This window comes from Varanus komodoensis, unplaced genomic scaffold (assembly GCF_004798865.1).
Source record: "Varanus komodoensis strain SLA01 unplaced genomic scaffold, ASM479886v1 scaffold57, whole genome shotgun sequence".
NCBI lineage: Eukaryota > Metazoa > Chordata > Lepidosauria > Squamata > Varanidae > Varanus > Varanus komodoensis.
In genome coordinates, this window is record NW_025336182.1 from 4,231,088 (window position 1) to 4,249,745 (window position 18,658).

Genomic DNA, 18,658 nt, shown 5'->3' on the forward strand with positions numbered 1-18,658 from the left:
GTAGGGGTGTTGAATAAATTTTGTTGCATGGAAAAGCGGGGGGTGTGTGCGTGTGTGAGCTGAAGTTTGTTAGTTTATTTTAAATGGCTTAAAATACGAAGCAATAAGCAATAGTTTACCTTTTGCTTAGTTGCTGGTTGTTAGAATCTAGTAAGAGAGACTGGTCTGCAGAGACCCAGGTGCAGTGGAGTGGGGAGGGGGGCAGGGGGAGGGAGTGGGGGGGGAGAGAGGGGGGGGAGAGAGAGGGAGCACAACTCCTTCGTTCTCAAATACAGAAGCAGACAGACACTGAAAAATAGGGATCTATCTTATAGAGACACATTTATCCACAATATATAATAATCTTTCTTAAAAACTTGGTTTTAAAAAAATAAACAGCTTGGTTGAGTCTCATGCCATTAGACAGCAAAATGAGGTATTTCTGGGCTACCAGAATCAGCCATATTGGCTGCGGTGTTAAAACTTGGGCAGCTATCTGGGCTTTGCCCCTCCAATGAGACCATGTCATGGCGAAAGCGCTCTCCTCGCAAGAGCTTTCTTTGTCGGCAAGACTCTCCCCTTAATTAATACTTGACACTTTAACGGCGGCAAACTTCCAAGCATTTTCTGAAACCGCTTCGTAAACCGTTGCTGATCCCCCTCAGCGCAACGAGGGGTGGGCCAGCGGGCCCACGGTGCTTCCTTAAGGGAAGGAGGGCATGTCTGAGGAGGCGACGTTGCTGGGAGAAGTGCGAGAGCCACGGCATTCGCTCCCCAGCCGCCCCTCAGTGGACCGTTGTGCGGGAATGCACAAGGTGCGGCCTTTGATTTTGGTCTCGGGGGTCTCCCGCCCTTCCCACTCCGGGGTCCTTTCCAGAGAGGAAGTAGGAGAAAGACAGAGAGTGTGGAGAAGACCAATCGGTGCTGTTCCCGTCTCGCTGGGGTGGCGCGCTGGCATCATTCCCCCGTCGCCCCCGGGAGCGGCTCGCAGTCTGAACTGAAGAGTTCTTTGTAGAGCGGCGGAAAGACAGCGTGGACGATGACGGGGTACATTTGACGGAAGGAACGCAGCTTCTCCATGTGCTGGTAGCACAAATTCCGAAGCTTCCGTTTGGGTGGCAGCTGTCATGTGAAGGAAAGAGCAAAGTCAGACGTTTACCGCAGGAGATATTATTGATCCTCTTGCCCAAAGCAACACGGCAGGCCTCGAAAGGAAAATCCCCAGATAGGCTGAAGTACAAGGATGGCAAATCGACCATCTTCAAATCTGCTCAGGTTCTCATTTCTTCCACCACTAACTTTACCCTCCTGCTGCTGCATCGCAATGCAGGTTTGTGTTCCCCATTTTTCATCTGCATGTATTTTGATGCCCATTTCCCCCAAATATACACATTGCTTTGTCTGGACTGCTTCTAAGGTACGTGTGCCCCATTTTTCAAAAGCACGGTTGTGCCGAATTCGCACAAGCAGAGCAGAGCTGCTGCAGGTGGGGCATTTTGAAGCCCTTTCGTTCAAAGGGTCACCATACGTCGGTTGAAGATGACCCGACTACACACAGCCACAGCTGTGCACGCACCCCGCCAGCACCACACGTGGCTCTTGGGGCCAAAACGTTTCTGCACTCCTGCACCAGAGCCTTTGAACGCTCACGGGCATGAAGTCTGGGGGGTCCCACAGAGCTATCCTCTTCCCCCCGACAAAGGGCCCACCTTGGCCAAGATGGCTTCCCGGTGGTTCTTCCGCAGCATGTGCTTGAAGGCCAGCTCCAGGTTGTTCTGCAGCTGCTCCACCTTGCTCTTCTCCTGCAACCAGGGGCGATCTGAAAGCAAGAAGCAGGAAGGTCTGGCAAAGGGCCTGCTGCGATCCACGAAGTTTTGCCTCTGCCGGGAGGAAAATAGTCCCTCACAGCCTGGGAGGCTTAGAATTAGACGCTCCCTCGGGGCCACCAAATATCGCCTTCAGGTCGCTCAGAAACGTTGCCTGTGCTCTTTCTGGACTTAAAAGATCTACTGGTCTCTTAAGCCCAGGGTCTCAGATATCGCCTGAGGGCCAAATACAGCCCTCTGGGATTTTGTTGGGTGGTTTTCCCTGCCCCTTATATATCCAGACAGAGACAGACACACACACACAGAGCAAGAGAGAGAAGGAATCTATTATAAACTGCTCCACGAGCTCTTTTTTGTAGAGCCAAACTAAGTCCATATACTTAAATAAAAAAGAGATACATGAAAATATTCATTTATTTTCAATTTTGTAAACTGCCCAGGGAGTCTTTGAGTTGGAAGGAAGGAAGGAAGGAAGGAAGGAAGGAAGGAAGGAAGGAAGGAAGGAATTTCTACCAGCCAGTGAGACAGACATTGAATTATTTTTGCTTCAAAATGCTTGTGCAAACAAAAACTTTTCCACCTCGTACTTTCTGAGCTGCCACCACAGAGAAGGCCCCTCTCTTTTGTAAATGTTTATTATCTATTTATTGGCTGCATTTGTAGACCGCTCCATATCTAGGCAGATTCTGGAGTAGTGGCCAACACCAAGAGAATAAAAACAGCGTCTTAACAACACAAAAACTGTGGCTGACCCACAAGGACAACTGGCTCGCGAGTCTCTCTCTGGACAAGCCCATGCAGCCGCATGGCAGTCAGAGAGGTGCTGGGCCCTCCCCAGAAACCCTGGTCTCCCTCGCTCAGTTCTAGCACTTGGTTTGTTGCCGTTCTTACTTGAGTTAATAAGCACTAGTGCTGTGAAGAGGGCGATCTCGTTCTCGGAGAAGTGGAGTGAACAGAGGCTCTGTGCAAAGTCGAAGATGGAGTTGATCAGCTCGTTGCAGCCTGGGAAATAAACAAGACCCCCTCTCTGAATTAAGACCGGAACAGTTCACTTGTACTCGATGTGAGAAATTTGTGGCACACGGGGGGGACAGAGAATATTCCCAGCATAGATTTGCTGATCCATTCCCCCCTCCCAAAAAACCCAAACTCTCCAAGTCTGTTTCGGCTTGCCTGCTATTGCAGAAAAAGGTTTTATAAGGCATGCTTTTGCAACCACTCTCTCCCTTTTCAGGGCTCATCACTCCCAAAATGTTACATAAGCACACGCCCAGATTTCCTGTGAATTTCCTACATTTCCCTCTGAACTTATCTGTCATTTTCCCAATACTGGAGTGGAGGGTGTGGGGAAGGTGGAAATGAATTTTTCCAGCAACAAAATGTTGCTGTAATACCAAATATTTTGAGGTGACTTGGTTCTGAATGGGCTATTAAGACCCATGTCGTGTAAAACAAACCCACTCTTGGCAGAGGTGAAAACTGCTCAGACAGGTTGCTAATTTGGATCAATCCTGCTACCTCCGATTTTGGACTCTTCTTAAGGGGTCTGGCTATGGAAGTTGTCAGGATGAGTTCCAACACTTTAAAAATTACCACTGTGCCACTGATCACATTAAGAACTGCTAATTTTTCACCAAAAATGTTTTTTCTATCCCATTTCTCCAGCAGTGAGAGAACTGCCTTTTGAATGTCTGCATGAAAATGGATGTCTTTTTCTCTGCATTTTTCAAAACGCACACAAACTGCTTGCATATTTTAACACATTCTTCAAACTGGATGCATTTTTCTTTTTTTCCAGGTGATCCCCTCTAAACTATGTTTTCGCAGGCATCTTTGAAAAAACTAAGCATTTCAAGTGCAACCATCGAAAAAGTGTGGATATTGGAAGTTAAGCCATCTCTGCTTTGTCTATAATTTGTGCTCCCCGCCCTGCACCTTTCATCAACAGCCAGCACAACCAATTGCAGGGAATGATGGGTGTTGTAGTCCAACAGTGTCTGAAGGCTGACAAGTTGCCTCCCCAGGTACAAATTTGATTAATATTCTTAAAAATGCAAATGGGACACATTTGTTTGTATTACTGGAATTTCTCCCAGTTTAGCTGCTTACAGACATGCTGTTCGGACTTGGTTTCCATGTTGTTCCTCCTGTGATACAAACGGCAGCCTATATATACAACCCTGGCACCAGATCCTAAAATGGATCTTGCCCTTCTCGCTTCCTCCTTTGGATCTGACTTCCAACCTTTGGCTCACTCAGCTGATAGATGTCTATGAACTCTCCTGAGAGGATCCACATTTTCGTACCAAGCGATTTGAAGATCTCTGGGCCGGCATATTTGCCCTCAAAGAAGACCGTCCGATTCTCAGAATTAAAGGCACGACACATCCTCACCAAAACTACTTCCATGGCACCTAAGAGGAAGGAAGAAGGAAGGCAGAAAGAAAACCCAGAGGGTTTAGAAATGATCCTAAACAGGAAAAGGACAAAGCGTTCCCTTCGAAACCCTCTTAAGAACTAGCACTGAGCCAAAACAGGCATCCAGGCACAGGTGGCCAATCTGCAAGGTCATTTCTACTCTCAACCCCAAATCCTGGTGGGTAATTCTTTCAGGATAACTTTTAGCTTGGCCATATTTGAAATCTATGTCTTCTGAGAAAGCCGAAGAACAAGAAAAGGGAGAAAGGGCTTCAGATGAAGCCAAGGAGAGCTGACAGCCACATGGTTCTGAGAACATTCATGCCCTCTCCCAGCTCCTGCGACAGCTGCAGCCAAGCTTGGCGGGAACAAGGACCCTCCAAAGGGGAGGCCGGTGACACTAGCAGCCCTGCAAATTAAGGAGTCCTGGCACTGCCTTCCTGTGACCCACAGATCTGAGATCCCACCATGGTGCTGCCGAAAGCCCATGAGCTACCAGAAATGCCCAGAAACAAACGCCACGTTTACCAGCTTTGAGGAGCACAATCTGATCATTTTGGCACAGTTCCATGAAGCTGCCCATCCTCTTGGCAAACTCCACCACGTACTGGATGGCTTCGGTGATGCGGCAGGCGCAGCGTTCCCACATTTCCTCCACGGACTGCGGGGGGGGGGGGGGGGGGAGAGAGAGAGGATGCTGCTTTACATTGAAGAAGACGGTTGGCACATTTTACCCCACATTGGTCATGGGAACCTGTCTTATGGGGTCCATCTAGTCCTTTACTACTAAGCCTGACTCAGAGCTCTATGCTTTCCCTCAAAATAAAGATTCTAGTCCTCAAGGAACTGAAGAAACAAGAACATGGGAAGCTGTTTTATACCAAGTCAAACCCTTGTGACCTAATACTGCTGACACAGGAGAATTTTTCCTTAATTCGATGTACGAGTTATTCCAAAATTGAAACTTTCACAGCAAGATACTTATTTTAAAATTCCTGAAAGCAATTAAGCCCACACCGAAAGAATTGCCGCTTGAATGGCTTTTAAGAGATTTTTTAAAATGAGAGAAGACTCTAGGTCACCTCCAGGTTTGGTTGTCTCCCAGCACGCTAACCAATAGTCCACACTGTCTTTCCCCATAACAGTAATCTGCAAAGTACCCACACACGAGGCTGGGTACATCCTTCTTCAGAACAATTCATCCCAGCACTTCCAAAGCTGATGCCACGAAGCCGTTTGGCCTCCGTGCCTGCCAGGCTGAGTCACCGCTTAGCAGATTCCAGACACGCACATATGGAAGAATTTCTCATTACTTGATGGGTTTTGATGAGCAGCTCAGAATCAAGCTGAATTCCTCTCCTTACCGTTCTAGTCCATTTCTTTGTCAAGAAAAGGCAAACAGGTATGTCTAAACACGACAAATCGAAATTCTCCTCGGGGAGGAAAAATCAGCCATCTTGCATTAATAGCCAAACTGGCTACAGAACTGCTCCTAAGCTGGAAACGGGCCAAAATGGGAGAATTTATGAGGCGAAAGGGGGTTTGGCTCTTACAGGGGAGGGCGAGTGGGCTGATGTGCAACTGAGAGGAGCTGCCCGCTGTCGTGACTTATCCCCCTTGATTTTGGCTCCAGGCCGCAGCTAAGCCGAACCACGGGGAACCTCCAGCAGCAACAGAGCTGAGCAGGCTCTTCCGGGGTATGGATTCCACAAGGAAGGGGTGCCACCACTGAAAAGACCCTGCCTCTGGTAATGCTGCCAGAGGTGTCAGGCCTCTGGAACGGGGTCTCCACAGACCACCTCCTGCCTGTGAACCCCCAGGGCATCGGCAGAATCCCCCCGCCACCCCCAACAGACAAGGGATCCTCCGCCTCACCTTCTTCTGGTAGCTCCCAACTTCCTCTTTGGTGAAAGTCTGCCACTGCAGGAGCTGCAGGTCCTCCAAGCGCAGCTGGCAAGTCTCCCGATAGGACTTGAGGACGTTCTGGGTGAGATGCTCTGGGGAGAGGAATCAGCCAGCCGGTCACAAGGCTGAGTACTTGCCTTCCTGCCCGCTCCAGGAGCATGGGATACATAGTAAGCCGCAATGGACGCTGGTAAGTGCTGGGCAAGCCTTCTGCCTCGCCTGAATAGCCATGATTGCCCCCAAAGGGCACCAACGCCAGGTGCCGGGTGAGGAGAGCCCTGGTGCTGGATGAGGCTACGTGGTCCAGCCTACTCTTGGAACCGTGGACATTGAGATGCCCCCAAGAAGCCCACCAGCAGGGCACGAGTGCAAGAGTACCCTCCTGCCCATGCTCCCCAGCAACTGGCCTCCTTAGACGGCATTCCGACACGTGTCCTCCTACCAAGAAGCCTTTTTCGACCAACCCAGAACCCAGGTTTTGCACCACACATCCTGCAGCCCTTCCTGTGTCCACGATGCGGAAGGACCCTCCCTGAAGGCAATTGAGCATGGTGGCCACCAGGGGGCGCTTTCCCAGAATGCCCCTCAGAGCGGCCCACTGTGATGGTACATGGTCACACCGAGGGCCTTCTGGGAAAACATGGCAACCAGCAGCAAAGAGGAGCACCATTCCACGGGCAGAAGGTTTAGCATTCTGATATCGCTCCACCGAATCATAGATGTTTCCCACGTTTTGCTGCCCACGGAAGAGGCAAACAAATTAAGCAGGGCTTTTAATTCAACACAACTCCTGCGAGTGTGGAAAGAGATTGTACCCAAGAGCTGAAGCTCTTCTGGTATTTCATAGAACAGAGCTATAACACAAATGATAAAGCATTATTAAAACCCAATAATTGGTTGAGTTAAATTGGGTGAAGCCCAAAAATGGAGCATAACACTCAAATCTAATTGAGCTGCTACAGAATAGTTCCAACAGCAGCCCTGTGATCTAAAAAGCACAAACATGGTTTCTGAAAACACACAGGCACACACACAGAAGGACAAAAAGGTGTAGTGGAACAGAAAGGACTTCCTCTGGCACCAAAACCACCCGGTGGACGGGGGAGCTTCTTGGTCGGGACATGCATGGGAATTTCACAAGGGGCCCTCACTGGAAAGGCCCTGCTCTTCTGTGGCCCACCTGCACCACCTGCCCTTGGCCTTTCTGCAGTGGGGCTCTCCCACAGCCCCCCTCCACCGCACAGGCATCACTCACCAATCTCGCTCAGAGAAGAGCTGGGCGACTCCAAGAGGCTGGCGAAGCTTGGGGTGGTGTAGAAGTCGGGGTTCTCACTGCTGACCTGGCCCCCTGCCAGCCGCTTTGCCCCGCTGATGTCTGGGTGCAGGAGCTCTGGGGACGCCTGCACCTCCAGGGAGTAGTACAGGCCTCCCCGCCCCTCCATCTTGATGCGCTCGGGGCTGTAGCCCTTGGTGAAGGGGCCCCGCAGGTCTTCTCCCAGCAGGCTCTGGGCCTTGGCAAAGCCGTTGGAGAAGGCCACGGCGGCTGTCTCGTCCGGGGACTGGCTGAGGCGGGCCTGCCCGTTCAGGAGGGCGGTGGAGCAGGCCGAGGCCTCCCGGAGGTCCGGCGGGGGAGCCAGCTTGAGCTGCCCGTTGGCCACCCCCAGGGAGTAGGCGGCAGAGCCTTCGCCGCCCTGCTGCTGCTGCTGCTGCAGCTGCTTCTGCACCTCGGCGTGGAGACTGTCCCGCTGCTTCTTGGACATCCGGCCGAATTTGACCGCTGGAAAAGCAAAGCGTCCAGCCTGTGGTTTTCTGGAGATGAAGCACGGACTCATCCCTAATACAGACTCGGAGCCCATGCTGCGTTCGCGTGGCCGAGCAGCCCCTGGGACTTACGAGGAGGGGCTTTTGCCTCACCGACCGGGTCTTCCCCTAGTGAGCCTCCCCCCGCCTGCAGAAAACCATTTCTGGCCAACGCCAGGCCTTTGTGGTGGGTGCGCTGGGTCTGAGAAGGAAGGCTGAGCCAACGAGGGCCTCTTCGGGCTCCAGGGCTCCGTGGAGAGGGCCTTACCGTCCCGGGACATCCCGAGGCTGAGACATTTCTGCAGCCGGCAGTGCTGGCACCGGTTGCGGCTGGTCCGATCGATCTGGCAGTTCTGCTGCCGGGTGCAGGAATACATCACGTTCCCTTGCTGGCTGCGACGAAAGAACCCCTGGAGCGGAAGGAGACGGACAGGTGGAAACGTGGCTCATCTCCTGCTTTCGTCCCAGGCTTAAAGCAGCTGCCAGCTCCCAGGACTGAGGGCGACATGTTTCGCTCAGTTGCTGAAGCTGAAATATGCCAGTCTCTTCAACATTTTGGTCCCACCGTTCTTGCCTTCAGCCCTGCTGACTGCCGGAGTGCGGCCCCCGAGAGGTTTTCCAGTGGGGCACGGCCCTCAGGCTGAACAAAGTCCAACACCCCTGATCTCCAGAGCGGGGGGCATCGCTTCCTCCTGTGGCATGGATGTTTGTGGACGGGACACTCTCCCCCTTGAGGAAGCGATGTGGGGCGCTGCCCCTGACTCACCTTGCACCCTTCACAAGTGATGACGCCGTAGTGGATCCCAGAAGACTTGTCCCCACAGATTTTGCAAGGGATCACCTCTATCTGGGCTGTGGGGAAGGGGAAAGGGGAAAGACAAGATCAGGACAAGAAAATACCCTTATTTCAGCCCATTTTCAGTTCCGGGTGCACAAGAACAGCCGTTTCTTTCATTGCTGCCTTCCATTTCATTACTCAAATCCTTCACTTTGTGGTACGTTTGTTAAAATCATATTTACAGCTGTCATTCTTCAACTTGCTTTATTTTAAAACCAGTGCCTCATTTTTTGCTTTCACCTGTGGAGGCAACAGCAACGATTGGCAGCATTTCTTTTAAAACGCAGAAGAGGAAGAGGAGGAAAAAAGGTGGGGTGTAGAAGCAACCCAAAAATGCCGTCATTTGGCCGTTTCAGAGAAGGTAAATGAGATCAGCAGCTGCCATTTCCTCCCCTCCCGGTGAATCCCCCACCTGTGGGGCATTGTGGGAAAAAATGGCAGCCGAAAGCAGGTCTCCTGCTGTTAGTGCCAGAAAGGCAGAAGTCTGCCCTGGCTTCAGCAGCGCAAGTGGGAGCATCCAAAGCACGCCCATTTCCCCTCACAGCACATCTGTTTCCAAACCACGGGGAAAGGAACCAAGCAGCGTTCTGGCCCTCTTTCACATGACGGCATGGTTTCGTCTGTGGGTCTTGCATGATGGGACATGTATGTAGGTGACACCCCAGCCTAGCTGGCCGCATTCGCCATTCAACCGGGAGAGCGCTCCACCCTCTCACACACAAAGATGGCCTACTAGGGGAGGCTGTGGTCCTCCAGAGCTGTGGCCTACAGCTCCCATCATCCTTCACCATGGGCTGTGCTGGCTAGGGCTGATGGGGGTCGGGTCCCGAACATATGTAGGGATGACTTTGCTGGGGGACATTGAAAACCCTGGATCCCATTTGGATCCCTGCAGTGGCTCGGTGCCAGGACTTGGCTCCATCACCTGGGAAACTCTCCGAGGGAGGCGACGCGATCGCCACTACAGGTGCGCAACAGGCAACAGAGCTGCAAAAGCGGGGAGCCCCCTGCAGGCATGGCTTCCGGGCCATTTCCCTTTAGTCCTTTCCCTTGCCAACTAGAGAAAGAGGCATCCCTTGGAGAACAGCACAAGATGCAATACAGAGTTCTGTCCACACGGTGGAGCCTGGCACCACTCTCTCTCCACAAGAGGATTTCGTTTCGATTCGCAAATCGCCCAAAGATGCCCCGTTTGCAGCTCGGAAGACGAACAAAAATATTCTCACATCCTGAGCTTGTTATTGTGGTGAGACAATGGGCTCCCACCCTATGCGTGTCGATCTGCACTTTTTAAAATAAAGGAAACATGTCAATCATTTATTCAATTTGGGGGAAATAAACACTTTTGAAACGTGCGTGCTTTTCTGATTTGAAATGCACACGATTCTCCTTCGAAAGGCAGACGTCTTCCCTTCAGAAGAAGCAAGAAAGAGTTCACAAGCAAAAGCAAGAGCATGCCAAACTGAGTTTTCAAGTTTTCAGAGAATTCAGCACCCTGGAATATCCCAGGCGATGCAGCAGGAAAAAGCAGGATTGCAAAGAGGCACATTGCTAGAATTATTCCTGTTGTTATCAGCTCTAATCATAATCTAATCATTCTGCCACCTTTCCACCTTCAGGTGTACTTGGGGCAATGTCCAGAAATGAAAACAAAATTGCAAAATAAAATCTACTCAACTTTAAAAAGCCCTCCCACAAAAAAAGAGTGTAGGATAGAAATAGAATAGTATAATAATAGCAATAATAAACATAGTTCAAATGAAAATAAAATGCTTTTGATTAGATTGTTTTCTGGCAGCCACGGGGAAAGGACAAGAAGCATCAGTAAAGCATTGCATCCGGTTGAGGCCATTGAAATAGTATAGCAACTTCACTCTGAACTTCGCTCTGTTCTGAATTGTGCTGGCTGTCTCACTGGGGAAGATGGGACAGGTAGTCTCCCACATATGGAGGAACCAAGCTGGAGCAGGCTGCATAACTGTACTTAAACTGAACCTCTTTCAACATGAGGGCTAAGTTCTAGTTTGAACAAGCTTTTGGGGTCCAAAAAGCCAGCAAATTTTACTGAAGGGTCTGGGAAGGAGTGAGAGGTCTTCCGGGGAGCACCAGATTCAGCTTGCTGGTCTGATGTCCTTCCCACATGCCCTCGGGTTTTTTTGTTTTTTTTAAATACTGCCACTCCGCTTCTTGCCACATGAGGTACAGAACATACAAAACAAGAGTGCACGTAAGCATGCCCAGAAAGCACTCGACCTCGCTAAACCGTCATTGTCTGCTCCTGCGCTCCTCTGTGAGATCATCAGATGTCAAGATTGCTGGGAGAACAGCTCCACCCCGCTTGTCTTGCCAGAAATTTTGAGCCACTCGGTGATGCAAAAGGAAATAAGCTGCGATCAGTCATACTCAGAGGGCTGAGTAAAAAGAAACAAACATTGGAAATTTGATTGCGCCCATGCAGAGGTGGAGGTAGTGAAACAGTAACTCTGCATTTTTTGGTACTTTCTCTCAAGCTCGAAGAAAAGAGAGAATTATCACACTGTTGTTATCCATTCTGTTACAGAGCCATCTTGCTTGCAGATCAAAACAAACATGTTACAGAGAAATGGCAAACTTTTTAGCTGGTGCAGTACAAATCATGCCCACGTGATTACGGATACCTCCATTTTTATATTTTTATGTATTTATGTGTCAAGGATTCTGCATTCATTCTGCATGCCTTTTGTATCCATTTCAGAATGGACTCCGCCAATTTCAGTTAAGCACAGTTCGTGCACTTCAGATGCTCATATTTTCGTACGTGGCTGAAGCAAATAAAGATCTGCTTCATTTCATAACAGTTCGGCACGACCCGGAGAGAATCCTCCACCGTGGGGCTGCCTCTTGAACACAACAAACCACAAGCTGCATCCCTGCACTGCAGGTGGGCAGAAAAACAGCAGCGGAAGATTGTGAGATTAGATTGTGAAGCTCAGCTGCCCGGGGACGGGAAGGCAGACAAGGACCCAGGGTGTTCTAGCCCTGTGTTCTGGTTCCCTCCGCGACCACCTAGGGAAAGGCAGCTCCATGCCGTGGTTCAGTCCAGCCACCCAGGCCAGGTGCTATGGATCCGTCTCTTCTCTTCAGTGCATTTCCCACACCTTGTAGCAGCGCCCCCCAAGTGCCCTGCCCCATACGGATGAGAGCTGCCTCCCCGCTCCTGAACCTGCTGCAGCCTTCCCTGCTCTGACGCCTTCCAGGTGCTCCTGGCCCTACTTTCCTGACCCTCGGGCAAGCCGGCTGGGGCTTGAAGGCCAAAACCTCGGGATGCTGAGCCCACCACACGGCTCCAGAGTCCAGAACTATGCAAGGGGGTAGCCACTTTCATCTTTTTTGAACCCGATCTTAGCCTACTATGCAGGGTTGTTGGAAAACAAGCAAGGTGTGAAGCGTTTCTTTTCCTTTCTAAATGGATACTTGGCCTTCTCCTCCAACAAGACCTCTGAAGAAGTATGTCTACAGGCTGTCCTTTCTGCTTTTTTTAAAAATCCCCGTATCTCCCCTGCGAGGGACTTCAGGCTGAGCCCAAGTGGGGATTTGAACCAAACCTTTTGGCTCCCCATCGCACCCTCTAGCCTAGTCTTGCTCATGTCTGTAGTGCCTTAGTCTACGATGCCTATCAGCCCCAGCCATCACTACGTTACAGTGGTTCACATTCACCCCGGGCACCAGCCTTAAATAAATCACTTCTTGTTTCTGGCTCCTGATGACTGTGATGTTACCTTTACCCGTCTGTGCAGGATGCTAAATTAATACATGGAAGAAAAATCATGATAAAAAAAACAAAAACAAAAGGAAAAAAGAAAACCACAAAGACCAAAGTTTTCTTGCCTTAACCCCAAAAGCAGCGTGGTGTGAAGAGAAGGGGAGTTGAGTCAGCCTTTAAATTAGTCAGCCAGGTCCACCTTGAAGAGGCTGCCAGTAATTCACACTCTCGCTTTTCAGCAAAAAGGTTAATGCCAGTAAACTTACCATTCTGGCTTAAGGTCAACAGGGGCTCTGGTGTGCATGATTGGGCGTTGTTTGCAAAGAGACAACCCCCAAAGAAATAGAATTGTATTATTTAATTTGATAGATCTATCGATTTGATTTAGTTATATACGTATTTTCATGTGATGCAGTCCGGAAACGGGGAGTGCTCAGCCTCCAATTCCCAACAAACCGTATCGTCATGGCTTCCTGGCACTGCATCATAGGAAACACCGTTCGCATCAGCGGAAAAAGAGAAATAAGAAGGCCAGGCCAGTGTTGCTGGGTTTTGCACAAAGTGTGGTTGGTGCGGTCAAGGTCACATCCTGGGGTGCGGAAAGCGGAGCCCCCAAGTTGGCGCCATCACCCCCGCAAGCCGGAACGCTCCGCCATCTTGAACATGGCTCCTTTTCCCGACTCGAGAACGCAAGAGAAGCAGTTGAACGAGCCCAGGCCAAAATGCTTGCGCAAGCGGCACCGTTTCGTCCCCTGGCAAACAGAGCCAGGTGAAAATGTTTCCGTTCAGTCTTGAGCTGAATCAACTGCCATTCGCAAAGTCCTCCAAATTTGGGACTAAAAGACACTGAGAATTGCTTGCAAACAAATCAAACATGGGAAAAAGCCAAACTGACAGACTTGCCCATACATTTGCGAGCTTTGCTCTCAGAAGTCTGGGGTTGTCTTTCTGCCGTATTCACTCCTGTTGGCAGAACTAAATTAGCATTACCACCTCTTTTATTGTCAGACGGCCTTCTCAGCATAGTCTTCGATTGGCTTGAACCCCTGCCTTTCCATCAAAATGGGGCTCGAACAGCTTTCATGTCAGGAATGGCTGTATCCACCGAATTCAGCAGAACCGAATTTGGTGAGTGTTTGTTCTTCATGCAATTATTCCAAAATTTCTTTTGGAACAGACGATGCAACTTTGCCACTGGGCAGAACCAACCGTTCTGGGCATCTGCACGGACACCAGGCGCACTGCAGCTCCTGAGATAAATTTGGGACTGGTGGCAGGTGTCACACGGCGAGGAATTTTTCGCCTCTAACGCTCCCCTCTAACCCAGAGGGCAGAAACAATGGCTTGAGCCGAGGTTATTTAATGCGTGCCACTCAAGGGAACTGAGCTCGGCTCCCACAGCCATGGGGACTGAGCGTCCACCACGGGAGGCCACTGGTGGCAGCTGCTGGCGGCCGCCGTGCCAAGACACGCTGCCCCACGCGGAAGTGCCGTGTGCTTGGGATGGGGCGCGGCAATGCAGGAGCCCCACTGGTGGCATTCGGACCTGCGAGGGGCCATTCAGATGTGCAACCTGCTCCCCCCCCCCCATGCCAGGATGTGCTCTAGCGACACTCTCTTCCCATCTGCTGCTGCTCCCGGCCGGAGGGGCATCAGAAGCTGTTCCGTGCGAGGGCAGAGCATAGGCCCACCCAGTGCAGTCAACACAGGCCAGCAGCTCTCCAGGGTTTCCTGCAGATTCTACCAGGAGATGCTGCCAGGGGTCAAACCCGGGACCTACTACAAGCAGAGCAGGGGCTCTCCCCCTGTCTATGGCCCCTTTGGGCCCTTATTAATGTTGTTGTTGTTGTCGCAAAGTCACGTCCGACCCATCGCGACCCCATGGACAACACTCCTCCAGGCCTTCCTGTCCTCCACCTTCCCCCGGAGTCCGCTTAAGCTCACACCAACTGCTTCAGTGACTCCATCTAGCCACCTCATCCTCTGCCGTCCCCTCCTTCTTCTCCCGTCAATCGTTCCCAGCATCAGGCTCTTCTCCAGGGAGTCCTTCCTTCTCATTAGGTGGCCAAAGTATTTGAGTTTCATCTTCAGCATCTGGCCTTCTAAGGAGCAGCCAGGGTTGATCTCCTCTACGACTGACCTCCAGGCATTCCTGTCCTCCACCATCCCCGGAGTCTAAGCTCACGCCAACTGCCCCAGTGACCTCATCCAGCCACCTCATCCTCTGCCGTCCCCTTCTTCTTTTGCCATCTATTTTTCCCAGCATTAGGCTCTTCTCCAGGGAGTCCTTCCTTCTCATTAGGTGGCCAAAGTATTTGAGCTTCATCTTCAGGATCTGGCCTTCTAAAGAGCAGTCGGGGTTGATCTCCTCCAGGACTGACCGGTTGGATCGCCTTGTGGTCCGAGGGATGTGCAGGAGTCTCCTCCAGCGCCACAATTCAAAATTAATGTTATTAATTGATGTTTAATGTTGCGAGCTGCCCAGAGAGACTATGGCTAATGGGGCAGCATACAAATAAAAGCCATCCATGGTCAGATGGGCTCCAGTCCCCGTCCAGCCATGAAGTATCCAGGGTGACCTCAAGCCATGCCCTGACTCTCATCCTGATCCACCTCGCAAGGGTGTTGTGAAGGTAAGAGGGAGAGGAGGGGGATGTCGCAAGCTGCTTGGGTTCCTTGTGGGAGAGGAGAATTAAAGAACCGCCGTTGGCGTGCACCTCCTGCAGCCGTTAAAGGTCGATATTGCTGCTCTGGGGTTCTGCTCCATTCCCAGCCTGCTGCTGGGCTTCTCCCCTCTTTTGGGCAATCCCCCAGATCCATCCCTCGCCGAAGGGGGATCCCACTTCCTCCACCACTTCCTGAATCCTCAAACGTCTTTGCACCGCGAAAAAGCCGCAGCTTACCCGCCACCCAGCCCCCACGCCGGGAAAGTCCACGTCGCAATATTCCAGGAAGACCTTGAACCCACGTACCTCCCATTCTGAGGTATTCAGGGCAGAACCCTCTGCCTGGGCCGCCAAGGCACACGTTCGACTCCACAGCGACTTCCGCCTTGGCCAATTTGCACCTGTGAGCAACCCCCCCCCCCCCGGCAAGAGCAAAACCGCACTGCAGGATCGACAAAAGAGCAGATCAAAGTGGCTGCGCCGGCCTGAACTCACATGCCGTTCCCTTTCTTTCCCCTCCCACAGCACGGGCTGCCCACCGCACCGGGGAGGAGGGGGCGCTCCGTTAACACTTTCCCCACATGAATCAAACCGAAAAGCAGCGCAAGCGTCTGGGATGCGGCCTTCCCACTCCCACCCTTGGCTTCGTCTGCTTGCTGGCAAAGCCACGCCTGGGGGCACACCGCCAGCGCTCGGTTGGAACCAACAAAACCGAACTGGGTGCCACAGAGCGGGTCCTTGGTGGCGGCTGATCATTCCACAACCAAGCAACCTTTGGTGGGAGGGATGTGAGGCCAGGATGCTGAATCACACGCTGGCGGGGAACAGTTGGAAGGTCAGAGAGAGGTTGCAGGTGAGCATAAACAACCAAAAAGGCACCATTTTCACACATCCTCCCTTTCTTTTAGAAAACCTTCTTCAAAATTAGTCTTGCCGGCAGATCAGAAATGCCACACATGCTGGGGAATGAAGAAGGGAGCGCTGGGCTGGTTTTCCTCTGCCCTCCTCTTCCCGTTTTCTTCTCGTGCCATGTCTTTCAGATCATTAACCTGGAAGGTAGAGGCTCTTGTTTTGCTATGCCAGGAGCTCTCTTGACAAAAGAGCACAGGGTGCCTGTGTGTGTGGGCAAGAGGTGCTTTAGAGATATGCGTAAACTAAAAAACAGAGACACCTGTGTCTGCATGACGCTCAGAAAGAAGCAACGATCTTGGGAGAATACCGTTTCACCTGGGCACCAGTTTCGATGAGAAGGTCAGAGGCATCCCCAGACAGAGCAACACATGTGAACCTGCACATGAATCAGGAGTTTCTCCCAAGATTTTTCACTGGGTGTGAAGGGGCTGGTGCCAAGCTTGAGCCCTGAACCACAAATGTTAGGGTACCCCGTGCGATGCAGAGACCCCAAACAAATCCCTTACTCAGGATTTCAGAAACTCTTTCAGCGCCAGGGCCAGATTCAATTTCGAGAGGCATCCTCAGGGTGGGATGAAACGAGAAAGGGATGAGGCCAAAATAACCTCGAAAATATAAAAGTTGTTTATTTTAAAGCTTATACCGCCAGTAAGCAGCCCTTGGCAGAGATGTTTCAACCTTCTAGGATGAGAAAAATGCCCTGCACAAGAGCCAGAAAGATAGCAAACATCTAGAGGTTGGAGAAAAGAGTGTGGAGCCAGGGAATGGGGGGTTTGGCTTTCTAGGGAATCCCAAAGGGCAGGATTCGGTCCCCCAGCCTGGAGTTCTGTGTCTGTCTGCATGATGCTAAATTGCCTTTCTAGACCACTCAACAGCTGATGCACTCTGGGCAGCTCACAACAATTCACAGAATTACAACCACACAATGCCAATAATAAAATACCTCAGAAAACGGGGAGATGCAAAACGCAAAACAATTTAAACAGCTAAAAAAACCACTTTAAAATTTAGAAAACCAGATGCATTAAAAAGAGAGCAGACAGAAACGCTTCTCTGTATGCCATTCCCTCAAGCAGAGAGTGTCAGGCACACGGGCCCAAGGTGGCTTGACCTGCATATGATTAGACTTAGAGCATGTACAGAAAAAAAACAGCTCCCCACATCCTTTGCAATGAGCAGGGATTTTGCGACGGGCACTGCGGCAGAGAAACGGTTTCCTGAAGGAAGAATCTTTGCAAATAAAATGAAGCTCAGGCATAGCTGGCCTGGGGTGCTGAGTTTCTCTCAGCCCGAGGACAGAACTCGATTTTAGAGGTGCTGCCAGGAAGCGAATTCCAGGGGTGCATGAAACCAAAACAGAATGGAGCAGAGGCAAAACTATTTCTGTATCAAAGTCTCTCTACCAGGAACTAAGCTTCTGGAGAGTCATTTAGAAACACAGAAACAGAGCGAGTCAGAAGGGGCCTCCCGGGCCATCTAGTCTGACCCCCGGCTCCAGACGGCTCTGCTCATGACATGCCCACCATGTGCACGTCCAGCCTGTCTTTGAACACCCGCACCGATGGGGCCTCGACGTTTTCAACCCTTTAAAACGGGATGGGGCACATCCCAAAGCCAAGAGGGCAAAGTACATAGTTGGGGGAAGCCCGGAATTGGTCTGTGGGAAACCTTGCCATGGGAGAACGAGGGAGGAAGCCCCCCGACTTGGCTCCACCATGGGGCAGCCGCATGGTCTACAGGTGATCGAAGGAAGGTCCATGTTTCCAAGTGGATCTTTATCCGGCTGCTTGGGGATCAAGTTTCAGGCAGACACGCACACTTCCCTGTATTTTCCCTGGCCAAGTCTCGGAAGGAAAATAAAAACAGCTCGCTCAAAGTGCCTCTGTCACTCCAAGGGATAATTACCGGGTGTTCATGTCGAGGCTACGATCACAGTCAGCTGAGATAGCGATCTGCGAAGACGGCTTTCCATCCACCTGCAGAGTGGATGCGGCTTTGGTTTCGCCGCTGTCACTTTGCAGGCGAGCTGAGCCTCTTGCGCTCCCATGGCTTGGAGATTGTGCACCAGGGGGTGGGGGGTGGGCAGGGGGGCTGTGCAGTGGGTTTTTTGAGTGGCAACTTGATGGGAAGAAAACTGGCTAGGAAGCTTCGCAGAGCATTGCCTTGGCCTCCACCCTCAAGTCCGGACTCCCCAGTATCCACTCGTGGGAGGACAGTTGTTAAAGAGAAAGGAGCAGGAGCCAGTGAATAAACTGCTCCCCCTCTCCTAAAGGAAAGGGGGAATTCTGGAGTGTCAGAATGTCAACATGGGGAACCAGAATTGCACTGGGAAGGAGGGAGTTGCAAGTTTGAGTTGGAAAATGCTGGAGAAAGCCAAGAATCTATGCTTTCATTTTTAAGCTTCTAGTTCTCATGAACTGTTTGATAAAATCTAAACCAAACAAAAACAAAAATAATGAGGTTGTGTTAGTTACCAAACAGTGGGTGTTAAAGAGGCTGGGAGGGGGTTCGGGTTTTTTAGGGGTTGGGGAAGGCAGCTCAGACTTACAAAAATATAATGCAGCTTGAGCAG

General features: G+C 51.1%; 1 protein-coding gene across 1 annotated transcript; it reads right to left on the minus strand.

Moving 5' to 3' along the window:
• Positions 1-332: 332 nt before the first annotated feature.
• Positions 333-17,719, minus strand: RORC (RAR related orphan receptor C). The gene is made up of 10 exons (XM_044449139.1): positions 17,692-17,719; positions 8,695-8,780; positions 8,197-8,338; positions 7,384-7,905; positions 6,099-6,220; positions 4,752-4,884; positions 4,112-4,219; positions 2,697-2,807; positions 1,689-1,798; positions 333-1,101 (listed from the first exon to the last, which is right to left on the minus strand). The coding sequence occupies exons 1-10, from the start codon at positions 17,717-17,719 to the stop codon at positions 937-939; spliced, it is 1,527 nt and encodes a 508-aa protein (XP_044305074.1). The 3' UTR covers positions 333-936.
• Between the last annotated feature and the right edge of the window lie 939 nt (positions 17,720-18,658).